This window comes from Rutilus rutilus (genome assembly GCF_951802725.1).
Source record: "Rutilus rutilus genome assembly, chromosome: 23".
Lineage (NCBI taxonomy): Eukaryota > Metazoa > Chordata > Actinopteri > Cypriniformes > Leuciscidae > Rutilus > Rutilus rutilus.
Genome location: NC_140233.1, coordinates 29,882,102 through 29,897,642, shown reverse-complemented (window position 1 = coordinate 29,897,642; position 15,541 = coordinate 29,882,102). Strand labels below are relative to the sequence as shown.

General features: G+C 37.6%; 1 protein-coding gene across 2 annotated transcripts in view; it reads right to left on the bottom strand.

The window, feature by feature from the left end:
• Positions 1–13,238: 13,238 nt before the first annotated feature.
• The window catches only part of LOC311282561 (DELTA-sagatoxin-Srs1a-like), a 40,310-nt gene continuing 38,007 nt past the window's right edge, over positions 13,239–15,541 (bottom strand). The window contains exon 3 of one of the 2 annotated variants that reach the window (XM_084396378.1): positions 13,239–15,138. In XM_084396378.1, the coding sequence (XP_084252504.1) occupies positions 14,694–15,138 (445 nt within the window). In that variant the 3' untranslated portion in view covers positions 13,239–14,693. The remainder of the gene's footprint in view (positions 15,139–15,541) is intronic. The other variant, XM_084396377.1, reaches the window with a different exon arrangement.

Sequence of the window (15,541 nt, the reverse complement as noted above, 5' to 3'; positions counted from 1 at the left end):
CGATGATGAGTCTCTCACTGGGGGGATGGCCCGAACCTCCCGATCTACCCAGCTCCGGAACAGCTCGCGGTCTTCATGCTGGGACCGGAGGAGTGCTTCAAACCGCTTGTCTTGCTCCTCCTTGATCGCCAGCAGGTGTTGGTGTTATTCCTGGTGAAGACCGGCGAGCGACTGGATGATATCCGCAAATGGCGTTGCTGGCGGGGTCTGCATGGCGGCGGCGTTCTTCTTCCCTCCCGGGTTTCGGCACCAGTGTGATGAGGTTCAGTTCTCGTGATGAGGGAAGGAAGAAGACAAGGGGTCGGCGATGACTGGGACACTCGTTTATTTACTCAAGTTGAAAACACAAACAGAAAGGTGCGCTCATAGCGCGTTCACCGTGTCATAAACACAGCACAACCTCAGTCCATAAATCAGCATATACACGACAGCTCTCTCTTAGTCCACAGCAGCACCTGAGGTCCCAGTGTCTCTCTCTCCCCCACACTCTCTCCCGGTCGTGCTTATATCCGGTCTCTCCACGCCAATTACTGAAATCAGACACAGGTGTTCATCATCTGCACTTGACCTACTTACTCACCGCTCGCTTCCTTCCTCTCTCTCCCGCTACAGACTCTGCAGAACCACGCCCCCCTCGCCACAACTATGTTACTATGTCACATATCTGCACCTGCCAGCAAACACCTTTCTACACATGAGGAGAGTTTGGCATGTCAAAAGCAGTGAACACACTGGATTTAGATTGTAGACCGATGCCCCATTCTATTTTGTGATGAACTCCTGGAAAGGAGCTGATCTTTTTTTGAAACATGCGCTTTGACATGTCCATAATAAACAGCATGTTTGTGTTTCTGCACATCTTTCTGATTGATTCCAGCATTAGAAATGAGTGGATGATTTATTTATTTTTAATGGCGTTCTGGATCACATCAGAGGGTTATGTTTGTTCAGAACATTTAACTGCAGATTGTTATAGAAATGAGACAAAACATAATAATAATTTGTTTTGTGAATACATTACATTTAATCATTTAGCAGACACTTTTATCCAAAGCATCACATTGTTGTGCAAAATTGTATAACAACAATATAAATGAACCTCAAATAATATAAAAAATATATATATAATAATAATTATATATATATATATATATATATATATATATATATATATATATATATATATATATATATATATATATATATATATAAGCCAGTTAACAGCTGATGTTGCAGTGTTGATTTTACTTACTGGTTTAATGTCCATGAAGCTGCGCTTCATTTCAGCATAAGTTAGATGGACCATTTTCCCATCTGTGTAGTATAGCGATGATGGCAGAACAGCAGGAAGGGTTTTAAAGGCAACTTCACCACGAACATCTTGAACGACAAGTTTACAGAAAGAATGCTTACAGTTTTCAAAAACCAATGGATCATATCAAGTCTCACCCTACTTTTTTCTTGTTTAAATAATTACAGCATTTCCGAAGAAATGTACCTTTTTTTATTCAATAACATGCCAGAAAGAGTGTGCTTACCATAGATATTTAGATACTAAAAGTAATTTTGGAAATTTCATATAAGTGATATGAAACTATAATTTGGTCAACAGATCTGAAACTACCTGTGCAGAGACTAGAAACTAAATATAACTCTATAGTTAACATGGTATACTTTGTATGATTTTAATAGGATGTACTACCATTTGACAGTGTTTCCAGACTTTCTAGAAGGACATCAGCAGCCTTGGGTTCTTTTCTTGCAAAAAGTCAAATCCGGTCAGTGAAGACAGGAGCTGCAAAGGTGGTCTGCATTGTCAGGGAATAAAACTCCAAAGTCCTGTGATATCTAAACAAAAACATTTAAATTTAAGCATTTTACTTTTCTAAATAATGTAGGATTTCTACTACAGGCCAAGACAACCCTTCAGTAAATTCCCTAAAATGCAAATAATTATACTCACCATTCCAGGAAAATCGCAAAGTCTGGGATATTCTGTTTATTTCCTCAACAGTTTTTGTACCAGAGGATCAAATCCACGCAGGATGATGAGGTGCTGTACGTATCATTAACTCCTCGACTGGGCTGTGAGGGCTTCTGTTGTTCTTTAGCCACTCAATCATTGTGTGAATTTCAGGCAAAGATGACTCAGACTCTACAGCAGATAAAACACACTAAAATTAGGGAAAACATCTGGAAAACAACTTGAGTGATAAACTATCTTAGTGTTTCCCAAACCTGGTTCTGGGGTACCCCTAGCACTGCAAATGTTTTCTCTCTCTGATCAAAAACACCTGATTCAAATGATCAGCTTCAGGCAGTCTTTATTGTTGAGCCCTGTACTGGCTACTTGTCCAGTTCCAAGTAAAAAGCTCACTCACTTGCCCCATCATAAATGCACTTGTTTTGGACAATTATGACTCATCCCTAGTTCTAACCTGGCAGTGGAAAACTTGGTCGGGAAGAGGAATTCTGTGATGGCTGTGGATGGCTGTGCTGTCTCTGACTGTGTGGGGCTCTAAGACGTTTCCTCACATTGTGTAGTCTTTCTTCCAGGTAACCTGTTGCAGGGTGATGATAACGACCAGGGCCCATATTCATAAAGAATCTTAATGCAAAGAGTAGCTCCTAATGACAAAATTCTAAGAAAATTCTTAGAAATGTGGGCGTTTACTCTTAAAATTAAAGAAACAAGTAATAAAAACTCAGTGAGTGTTTTAGAGCAATTTTCTGACGTCATGGGATCACAACACTAAGAGATAGTAAATCTTTTCCTGGATTTTTTTTTTGTGCGTTCCCGAGATTAGACCTTCCTTAACATAATGCCGAAAACCCGAAGTCTCTAGGTGGTCTGGTTGAGGAGAAGATAGAAGTGCAAGATTGGTGCGCACAGACTGAACAGAAATCATGAGTTAACAATCGCAATTTTGTCCGGTGGAAAATTGCGCTAAAAATCCTAGTAAAGAAAAAAGTAATTCAGAAAGCATCTCTTAAAAGAGGTCTTATTGTCAAAATTGTTAGGAGCACGGACGAGGACTTTTAAGAGGCTTAAGAGTTTCTTTAGCAGAGGAGAAAATGTCAGAAAGACGAAGAGGGAGAAGAAATGTGTTGCAGACAATGGATGACAGTGAGTTAATAAGACGCTATAGATTAGATCGTGCAGGGATCATTTTTGTGACTGATCTTATTAGAGATGCGCTAACATCTCTGACACAGCGCAGAAATGCCATAGCGCCAGAAATGAAAGTAATCACTACATTATGATATTTGGCCACTGGGAAAATGCAACAATGCAGCATTGATGATCTGGGTCTGTCACAACCTTCTGTAAGCAGAGTGATCACACAAACAATTACAGCACTTCCAGAACCTCTTATTGTGTCGCAGTTCATTTCATTTCAACTGGACATTCCCACCTTGCAGGCTCAAAAAACTGCATTTATGAATATAGCTGGCTTCCCTGGTGTTGTCGGAGTAATTGATGGAACCCACATCCGAATTATTGCACCGTTGGAAGACAAGGACGTTTATGTTAATAGAAAGAGGTACCACAGCATAAACTTTCACGTTGTTTTCACTGCAGATTATAGGATTGTTGACATTGTTGCAAAATGGCTCGGCGCAACACATGATGCCAGGATACTGGCGGAGAGTGGCCTGAGACGTGTTTGAAGGACGTCGTATTCCAGCAAATTGCCACTTGTTAGGGGACAGTGGTTATCCTTGTAAACCATGGCTCCTCACACCTGACCTCCATCCTGACCAGGGGTCACAGCTAAATTACAACAGGTAACAGTGACAACAACATACAATTAATGTGTGTGAACAACAAATGTGTTGCAGTAGTATTTGTAGGCTACTCTACTTCCCATAAATAACCTACCATTATGTTTTGAAAATATCAACTGAATTCTGTTCATTTTCATTTACTCACAGAGCTCACAAAACACGAGCCATAGTTGAGTAGGGTATTGGTCAACTAATGAGTCAACTAATCAAAATTATTTGTTTTCTGGGACGATAGCCGGGGTGATAGCCAGACATTGTTTGTGAAACATATCAAGCCATGGAAGGATCTTCCAACACTTATCCCCTGCTTGCTGATTTGACAAATCATTGTTGTCAGTGAAGTGTAGACTTGCTAGCAGGGTTTGAAAACGGTTGCTTGACATGTTGTCAGCCACCATGGGACACCTTGTGTCATTTTCCCAGTATGCACGATTTCCTGGCATTTGGTGCAGACCCATGCGCAGATGGATACCAATCAGTATTTCCTATACTGATTGGTATAATGATTAGGTGTTACAGTGGGTGTTAACATTCGTCTGAGTTTCAGATTTTGGACACAGTCTAGGAGCTCAAGCATTTCTGCTGTTATGAACTTTCTGAAATACTCCAGGGGCGTTAGAAGATTGTCTGGAGGTGTGATACTCGGCCCTTTGAATGTGCACTCAGGGATTTCAAAATGTTTCTTTCTCCAAGATTTTTTTTTTTACCCTGGCTGGTTGTATTTTGCTTCCCAGAGTTTATGTTGTGCAGCTTCTAAATCTAAATCACTTGATGCTAATGTCTAAATCAGACCCACTTGATTCATCATCCTCCATCAATGCCTTCTTCCCAGTCACTGTCACATCCCTTATCACATCCACTGTCATCTCCCTGGATAATTTTCAGCACATTCTGAACATCAAGTTGTTTCCTGAATCTATTCATGTTATTCTTACAACAAAAAAAGTTAAAATAACCTAAAATAGGACCAACATATGATATAAACATCTTGTTTTAATTACAGGTATGCAAAATAGTTTCAAAATACATTTCATTAACAATGTAATTAATTTTGACATTATTTTTATGTTTACATTTGTTAAAATCATTAATTCATCTTTGTCATTAGGATATGTACCGAAAACTTTTAAGCTGGCTATGATTAAACCGCTTGTTAAAAAAATGCAACTTGTAATAACTAGTAATTTCCTACTACTAAATTCTGAATAAACAGAGATTCTAATTATTGGACAAAAAACTTCCTCACGTAATAACCTAGAATACTGTCTAACACTCGATGGCTGCTCTGTTAAGTCTTCGTCGTCGGTTAGGAACCTGGGTGTGCTCTTTGATACCAATCTTTCATTTGAAAGTCACGTGTCTAGTATCTGTAAAACCGCATTTTTCCATCTTAAAAATATATCTAAATTACGTCATATGCTCTCATTGACAAATGCGGAACAATTAGTTCAAGCGTTCATGACCTCAAGGCTAGATTATTGTAATGCTCTACTGGGTGGTTGCCCTGCACGCTTAATAAACAAACTACAGCTGGTTCAAAACGCAGCAGCTCGAGTTCTTACCAGAACCAGGAAGTATGACCATATTAGCCCAGTTCTGTCAACACTGCATTGGCTCCCTATTAAACATCGTATAAATTTTAAAATATTGCTGATCACGTACAAAGCACTAAATGGTTTAGCTCCGCAGTACTTGAGCGAGCTCTTAACGCATTATAGTCCTTCACGTCTATTGCGATCTCAAAATTCCGGCCAGTTGATTATACCTAGAATATCAAAATCGACTGCTGGCGGTAGATCCTTTTCCTATTTAGCACCAAAACTCTGGAACAGTCTTCCTACCATTGTCCGGGAAGCAGACACACTCTGTCAGTTCAAAGCTAGATTAAAGACACATCTCTTTGACATAGCATTCACATAATACATTATAGACTTCTATAATTCCATATTAGGCTGCATAGATTAGGTCAGCTGGAACCGGGACCACTTCCCATGAATCCTGATGTACTCGTTACATCATAAGAAGAATGGTGTCTACGTTAATATTAGTCTCTCTGCTTATACCGAGGTTTACCGCAGTCCGCCGGATTCAGGCCGTATCCAGATCCGATGAAGGACCAGCGCCTGGACACGGCAACAACGCGGTACTGAAGTGTCAAGCAATCTCTCCGTTTCTGAAGTGAGGTGGACTCCGGCCGTATCCAGATTAGATGGTGGATCTGCACGTGGACCCAACCATGACGCATCCCTGAAGTGCCGGCCTCATCGACACGACCAATCTGACTTCTGACCCGTAATGCTGCCTGGATCATAATCATACACTGTTCACTCGTTGGCCAGAGGAGAACTGGACCAAGCCCAGGGCCATTTTATAATCCTTACCCATATCTTGCATACGGATATCAGGGATAGACTGGCTTAATACAGGCTCAGATGTAGTAAAAGCAGCATAGTCCACATAAAACAAAGTCTAAAAAGATGGTCGTTACTAAAGCCTAAGTTAACTGCAAGATGTTGGGACAACATCTAATTGTGAGGGGGAGTATGTAGTGTGGTTAAAATCAATATGATTTATACTAGAGAAAAATAAATTGTAATTCAGGAAATGTCCACTAGGGGGAAACAAAAGGCTGCAGGCAGTAGCTGACACACTCTAGCCGTTTCTCAATATGCGTCCTTGTCTGTACTTGTGTTCTTGTGGACTTGTGAAACGTCATCAGTCGCTGCCTTAGTACTGTTCCATTTCAAAGATCACATCTAGCCAAGTCCAGTTCGAATCCCCGGATGTGTTCTTGATCCGCCCCTTTTACCGAGGATGCATCAAGAGGTGACTTGTGCGGACTTGACAAGCCAGGTATCCCAGAATGCATCTCACACCACCAACCAGCAAGCTTCAATAGCAGAGGAGAAACCCCGCGTAATTTAAAAATACTGCTATAAATGTGTCACGAAATGTAGTTTTAAGAGTATTTCAGGCGAGAATGTAGTTGTTTAAAGCTCAAATCTTTGGTTTATTTATAAAGATAGTGCCTATTTGAAAATTTGATCTGACGTTTTCGGAGTTGTGAGAACCAGGAAATCGGACGCTCTGTGCTCGTACCCCGCCGAGAACAGCCTTTTCTCGGCTTCTGCTGCTGACTTGCCGTTGGCTCGGATGTCTCTAGTCTAGTGGTATAACCTTTTACAGTCTATGGGTATAAAATGAGATTTAAATCATCCTGTGTATATCAACAGGCGATTTATTTATTTTATTTGTCTCATTAATGTATTATTTGTTCCCTGGCAAAACGTTTTAGCTGAGGGCAAAGTGAAGTTATAGCTTTATTTAACGTTAGTCTATTTAACTATGTAGCCTAGAGAGCTGACTTATGTTTGACTGAATCATTGGCTTTATTATTGTATAGCTTCTTATACCTTTTAGGCTACTTATACTTTTAGAATGGCTATTATTGATCATTAAAACTGACATTTAGCAAAAAAGGTTATGTCATTTTATTTAAAACATATAAAATATTTTATTATAATAGCCTACATGTTGCCTACATTCTCTTCACTGTATATACATATATGACACAACCCTGTCTCTTTTTGCTAAATGTTCGTTTTAATGATCAATATTATAATGTTTTTTTATTCATCATATTTTTTAAATGAAAACAAAAAGAGTCAGGTTTGTGCTTTATATTTCGTGTTGTTGTAGGCTAAATATGCAGTGAAGATAATCAATTGCGTTGCCTGAACCTCATTTGTGTGGCCATTATGTTAAAGATCTTTTTTAAATGAAAATGAAAAGAGGCAAAGTGGTGGTTTATAACATATTTTGTTTTATTTGTAGCCTATAAAGAGATAACCGGAGTAGCCAGAGCGAGCTGAGTGGCGCTATCAAGTACGCCGCTGTTCCATTTGCAGAATTACCGGACTCGCGTCCTCCCGTCCTCGGGAGTTCGTTCTCCTGAGTCGAACTTGTCAGTCCGAACTACCAAGGACTCAAGTCCGAACTTTGCGTACTTGGTATTGAGAAACGGCTTCTATGTTTTGCGTCACAGTCAATACAGCTGGCGCACAGATAACGAGTTTGTGTCGTCTCATTTTATTTATGTCTATTTTCCCCTTTTCCAGGTATAGACTATTTATAAATTAATTTCTGTTGTGAGTTAAAACTATACGGTGGTTGTAAAGCTCATTATTTCTCCTGAACATATATGAAAATTTAAGATTTGATGGTTTAATTATCGTGTGTTTGACATGCTAACCACGAGGAAACTGTGGGCTAAACTGAATGCATCTTATGTCCTTATATACCATTTATTATCTGAAATGGTTAGGAGTAAATGTTATGTTAAATATAGTCTATGTTATTTTTCTGTATTTCATGGTTAATCTGTCTATGGAGAGGGGGGAGCAAGATGGCGGAGTGAGCAGTCGTAAAAGTTGCAGGGTCTGACAGAAAAAGTGATTTTGACATCCAAAACAGTTAATTTTGAACAACAGTCACCCCTCAAGCCATTGTGAGGTAAACAACACTCTTAAAAGACTATTGTGAGACACTTTTTTGAAAAGACACAAAAGACGCACAAAATAATACACTCGAAAAAAAAATGGCTAACACTCAGGATCAAGCTAGCCTCAATGAACATGACTGCAGCGTGGATGGGATACGTGAGGCATGTTTTGACGAATTTGTTGAAGAAGAGATGCAGATGGCAAAACCTCTGAGCGACCACACTCCGTTACAGAGTCCAAATCCAAAAAAACTGAAGAGGAGAGATGAATCAAAAGAAGTAAGCATGGAAAGCATATATGATGCCATTCACACTCTGTCACAAAGATTTGAGGAAAGACTGGACGCGTTTGAAAGAAAGTTTGAAAACTTTGAACAGCGCATCCAAAATAACGAAAAAGAGGTGACAGAAAATAAAAATGAAATAATTCAACTCAACGCGCAAGTGGATAGGCTGACAAAAGAGAACAAGGAGCTGAAGGAAAGATGCCGGGAAATCGAGCGATACGGAAGACGATGGAATCTCAAATTGATCGGGCTACCAGAGAAGGAAAACGAGGATACAAGAGAGATGGTGATCGGTATTCTCACAAGAGTGATTCCTATTTCAGTGGAGAAACTACGAGACAAGGTTGATACTGTCCATCGTCTGGGAAAGAAAGATGATCCCGCCTTCAACATGAGACCACGACCGATCATCATGCAGTTTGGTATGCGGACGACGAGGGACGAGATCTGGAGGAGGTCGAGGGAGGCCAGAGTCTGCAAGGAGCCGCATGTCCAATTCAGACAGGACTGGTCAAAAGAAGATCGTGAAGCCCGGGCAAAGCTGTATCCGACGGTACAGGAGGCCAGACGCAATGGGAAAAAAGCTTACTTGAAGGAAGGGTATGCTATTATAAACGGAAAAAGAGTGGAGGCACCTTTCACAGGTTAAGTATAGTGTCATCACCTTGATTCACAAGTTTGATTAAGGGGACTGTTACTGTTAATGTCAAAGTTGAAATCTATGACAGATTGTTCATTCATGCCTTAAATCCTTTTTTTAAGCGCATTTAAGAGCGTGTATTTTGTTTTATTCGTAGGCTATGTCTATTGGTTTTAGTTCTTTAAATGTTCGAGGTTTAAAAAATAATATTAAGCGTAAGGCCATTTTTTTTATTTTGTAAGGAAGTCAAAGCCAACCTTATTTTGATACAAGAGTCACATTCTAACAAGGACGATGAAAAATTCTGGAAGCAACAATGGGGAGACAATATTTTGTATTCACATGGAACTTCTCATTCCGCAGGAGTGATGATTTTATTTTTTAGGTTTATAGGGAAAGTTATTGATTATAAAAGTGATGAAGCAGGTCACTGGCTAATGGTTGTGGTGAAAGTATTTGATTTTAAAATGATTTTGATTAATGTATATGGGGTACAACAACAGGTCTCTCAATAGAAATATGATGTTAAAGTTAACTCAATCTATCAGGGAATGGAGTGCAACTTATAGTACGGATAGCATAATAATTGGAGGTGATTTTAATATAACACCTAATTCCTGGCTTGACAGAAAACCTCCCAAGGGGTTACAACCAGAATATAATGACATGTTAAATAATTTTTGTTTATCCAATAACTTGGTAGATTATTGGAGAGTGACACACCCTAACACAATGCAATTTACATGGATTAGCCCAGCCGATGCTAACCTATGCTCGAGGTTAGATTATTGGCTTGTGTCTCCAAATATTACTAATCTTACACCAAAATGTGATATTCAATCATCTCCTCTTACGGACCATTGTCTTATTGGTTTGTCACTCTCAATAGTCAAACAAAAACAAAAATCAAACAATATTTGGAAATTTAACAATACCTTGTTGATGAACGAAGAATTCTGTAGCCAGATTAGAATAATATGTCTTGAAATTAATGACATGGATTTGTCAGATATAAGTAAATGGGAGTGGTTTAAATTTAGAGTAAAGCAACAAGCTATTGAAACTGGAAAGAAAATAGCTGACAATCGTAAACGTAAACAAAAGGAAATAGTTGAAAAGATAAGTTTATTATGTGGAAAACCTAACATAACTGTAGAAGAGACACAAGAGTTACACATGCTTCAGAACCAACTAGATGTTATATACTTGGAGAAGGCAAAAGGCGCCTTTGTAAGATCAAAAGCCAAATGGATTGAGCACGGGGAAAAAAACTCATCATATTTTTATAGCCTTGAAAAACGGAGACAGACTAAAAAATGTATAACAAAATTAAACCAAAATGGAAATATTATTCAAGACACAAATAAAATAACAGAGGAAGTATGTCAATTCTATAGTAACTTATATACGAAAAAATTTCAGAGTGACGATTGTGATGCCTTTCTGAAAAGTGTAAACGAAAATGTAACAAAACTAACAGATGAAGACACATTTTTATTAGAAAGAGATGTAACCTTAACAGAAATTGAAACAGCTTTAAAACAAATGAAAAACGGTAAATCACCGGGAATTGATGGTTTATCTATAGAATTTTTTAAGACTTTTTGGACCGATATTAAAAATTTATTATTTAACGCGTATCTCAATTGCATAAAAAATGGTCAGTTATCCCCTACAATGAAAACTGGTCTGATAACCTTGTTGCCCAAACCCAATAAAGACTTATTACTATTAGATAATTGGAGACCTATAACTCTACTTTGCAATGATTATAAATTACTAGCTTTGGTATATGCTAACAGAGTAAAAAATGTCTTGAAAAATTTAATAGATGAATTTCAGTCAGCTCTTATAAAAGGTAGACATATTCATAACAATGTGAGACTAATTATGGACATGTTAGACTACCAGAGCCTTATTAACACAGAAAGCCTAATATTGTTTATTGATTTTTTCAAGGCATTTGATTCTATCGAGCATGACTTTTTACTGAAATCGCTCCAACTTTTTGGGTTTGGTTACAACTTTTGTAGGGTAATCAGAATGTTTTATGACCAAATATATAGTTATATTTCACTTCAATCAGACATCACTCCAAGAATCAATGTCTCTTGTGGAATAAGACAAGGGTGCCCAATTTCACCAAAATTATTCATTCTCTGTATTCAGCTTTTGGCCTATTTTGTAGTAAATAATAAAGACCTTGAAGGGATAAAAGTTTGTGACACCGAATTGAAAATAAGCCAATTCACTGATGATACAGTGATATTTCTAAAGGACAAATCAATTCTTCAGAAGGCTTTAAATGCGATTTCTGTTTTTTCAAGGGCATCAGGCCTTTGTCTTAATCTAAAAAAATGTGAAATATTACCCTTGTATAATTGCACTGAGACAGACTTGGAGATGATTCCAGTTAAGAATGATGTTAAATACTTGGGCATTCATCTATCTAAAAACTTGGCAATAAGAGAATCCAAAAATATCACAGAGAAATTTGAAGAAATAAAAAAAAACCCTAAATCATTGGTTAACAAGAGACTTAACTATTTTAGGACGTAACATATTGTCAAAATCAGAAGGAATTTCTAAATTAATTTACCCAAGCTATTCTCTCTATATTAGTTCACAAAACATAAGAAAAGCAAATACTATAATTTACCAATTCATCTGGCGTAATAAAACGCACTACATCAAAAAATCACAACTTGTAAAGGACTATAATAAAGGGGGGTTAAAAACAATTGATTTTGAATCTATGGTTGGAGTTTTTAGAGTTAATTGGGTAAAAGCCTTTTTAGATAAACCTGATTCTCTATGGTATCATATTCCCAAAAATATTTTTGATAAAGTGGGAGGCTTAGAGTTTCTTTTAAAGTGCGATTTCGAGGTATCCAAATTGCCAGTAAAACTGTCTGAATATCATAAACAAGTTCTTCATTACTGGAAGATGGTATTTACTCATAATTGTACACCACATGGCTCCACCTTGTGGAACAACAGAGTGAGAACAATAAGTAGAAAGACACTTTTTTTCAGAAATTGGTTTGAAAAGGGAATCATTTTCATCACAGATATATTAGATGAACAAGGTAATTTTCTTAGGTTTACGGATTTTAAAACAAAATTTAATATACAAAGTTTAATAAGGGATTATAATAAGGTATGTAAAGCAATACCAATAGCCCTATTAAAGATGATACAAAACTATTTACATTATTCCAAAAGTCAAATAAATTTGCCTAAACTGCAACTAAACCAAATTCCCCTAAATAGCAAAAAATGTAACAATAATTGTATTAGCAAAATATTCAAATGTAAACTATTTCATGATTTTGACCAAAATATAAAAATAAGGCATTATGATGACAAAATAACAAATAAATACATCAAATTCATGAAATGGCCTATACCTCCTAAAATCAAAGAAATGCAATTCAAAATTATAAATGGATATTATCCAGCAGCAGCAATGCTTAAAAAGAGATTTGGTTTTGAAGTGGAGCCATGTGTGTTCTGTTCCCAGGAAGACGAAACTATTGAACATTTGTTTTTCTCTTGTTCAGTAATAAAAATATTCTGGCAAGATGTCATGAATTGGCTGGAAACAAAAATGGAGATAATTACAGAATTAAAGTTATAGCAAATTCTTTTTTGTAATGAAAACCTTCCGAAGGAACTTTTTAGAATGTACAATATCATAACAATTATGGGTAAATACCATATTCATAAATGTAAATGGCAAAACAAAAATCCATCCATAATGGTGTTTAAAATTGAACTGAGGGAATACTTTGCTTCTTTGAAACTTTTGAAAGACTCCAGTGATAACATTTACTCTCTATATGAAGATGTCTCAAAATATTTGTTATTTTAACTTGTAAAGCTTCCATGTAACTTTATTTTAAGAATATATGAAGACTGAGGACAATATATGTATGTGAACAACTTTGACATGCCTTATGGACTGAAGTGCCTTTGCTTAATTTATTTTATTTTATATTTATTTGTATTTATTTTCTTTATCGGAATTTTGTTCCATTTAATTGTGTTTAACTATGTTCTGCACTTATCTCCCAACGAGAGATTTTGTAAATTGTGTTTTGTAAATAAGTGTGTATAAAAAAAAAAAAAGGTTAATCTGTCTATGGATAAGTGACTGCTGAAAAAGTGTTTCATTTTATTTTAGTATTAAAGAAGTTGAAGAAAAGTTGATACAGGACTCAATGTTAAAAATGGAGCTTTAGTGCTAATACATATTCAGTTATAAAAAAATGTATTTAAATCACAGTTATGATGACTGTTGTTATACATTGTTTTACATTGTTGATTTGTCCGCATATTAATGTGAACTAATATATTGATGAATACATTCAATTCTTTTTTATGTTGTTTTGAAAAAGAAAGAAAAGAGTTCACACAGTCAATACAGCTGGCGCACAGATAACGAGTTTGTGTCGTCTCATTTTATTTATGTCAATTCTCCCCTTTTTCCAGGGGTGCAACACAGGAAGCAGAAGCAAACTGTAAACACACATCTGAGGCATTCTACTGACAGAGAAAGCAAACAGTTTAAAGTGTGGGATATTAAAGAAATAGTACTAGATTTATTACATTGGTAAATGTATATTGTGGTAGATTGTTTCTCTAAACCTAACTATCCGGCTCTATTTATTGGTTCCCGTCCTTGACGTCCCCACTCTATAGATCACCAGCTTTTTGCATAACTACCTAACTATCTGGGGTGTCTCCAAATGGACACCCAACTCTGGACCTGAGTCTCGTCTCCTGGCGACGTCCTCACTTGGATATCTTACCTAGTCTAACTTGTTCCCCTAACTAATTAGTTTTCTAAACTAGCTTCCTACCTAAACTAGCTTCCTGCGCAGGAATAAATTGACCTGCAATTGTCCTTTAAATGCTTTAATCACGGCCAGGAGATCTTCCCGAGCAGTTCTCAGGGAATCTCTCCCAAGAAGCAAGGCCGGAGGATCTCAAATTCCATTTAGAATCCCACCATAAAATACATATACAACAGTTTTTATAGTATAGAGGTGTGTCATAAATGTCAGGCAAAATTACATAATTTCCCCACTATTTGATTGGTTCCTCATATGCAAACCCCTCTGTTACTAGGTAAAGCAAACTTTTATCTTATGATTACTTATCACAAGGTTTTAATGGTGACTTAATTTGTTCATCACAAGATTCTAACAGACTGTCTAGTTTTTAGTTCCCCTTTTTGTTATTAATACACATAGACACATACAGTCAGTCAGTCACAAGTTTTTCCCCAAAGAGTTTGGAAACATTAAACGCATATGAATGAATGTTTAGTTGATTATTTATAGTTGATTAATTAAAATTCATTCACAATATGCAAACATTTATGATATCAATGATATCAACACATTAGACGTATAAGTAAAAACGTTACTATATGATTTTGATTAAGTAAAATGGCTGACTTATACATTGTTTACCAAACTTGGGTAGGAGATGCCATCTTGTCCCACACCTCCAGTTTTATTATAGCCCTGCCCAAAGGACACATGGTGGCCCTGATGTCCAGGCATTTACCCTCAAAGGTAATGCCTGACCCATTGGCCTTCTCCCTCACAAAGCCCTGTTGTTCTTTTTGATAGTACATTTCTTTATAAAGGCCCTGGTCACAATCCCTTCCTTTTGGGTAGATACCTACTGCAAACCAATTCTTATACAGACCGTAGTCATAGGGGACAGAAAACATTATGGCCAGGGTCTCAATGTAGTCATTTCTGTTTCGCTCGAACAGGTCGTAGGTCAGAACCCCCACGCTGCCGGTGGCGCAACCGCTGGTCTTGCTGAAAGTGCATACTTCAGTCTTGAGGGGGCGCACTGTAGGCTGAGGTGGGTTGAAGGTTTCACCACTCTCCAGATAGACCCTGTGGGATTTATATGCATGAAAAATACGCAGGCACACACTAGTGATGTATGTCTCGAGACCGGTCTTGATCTTGAGACCAGTCTCGAGACCACTTTTACGTGGTCTCGGTCTTGTCACGGCCTTGACGGTCTTTGGTCTTGGTCTCGTCTTGGTCTCGGACCTCTCGGTCTTGTCTAGGTCTCGCTGTCTCAGACCAACATAGTGGTCGGGGGATTTAGAAATACAATACTTCAATATCCACGACGACACAACGTTCGATAATGCAACATTATTATCCGCAACGGAACAGATTGAAGCGCGCATCCGAGTGCTGACAGTGCGGCATGTGCTCGAGCCACACGAGAACACACTGTATCCGCGCCACTGATCGCAGCGGCAACGAGCACTTTCACGAGTTCACA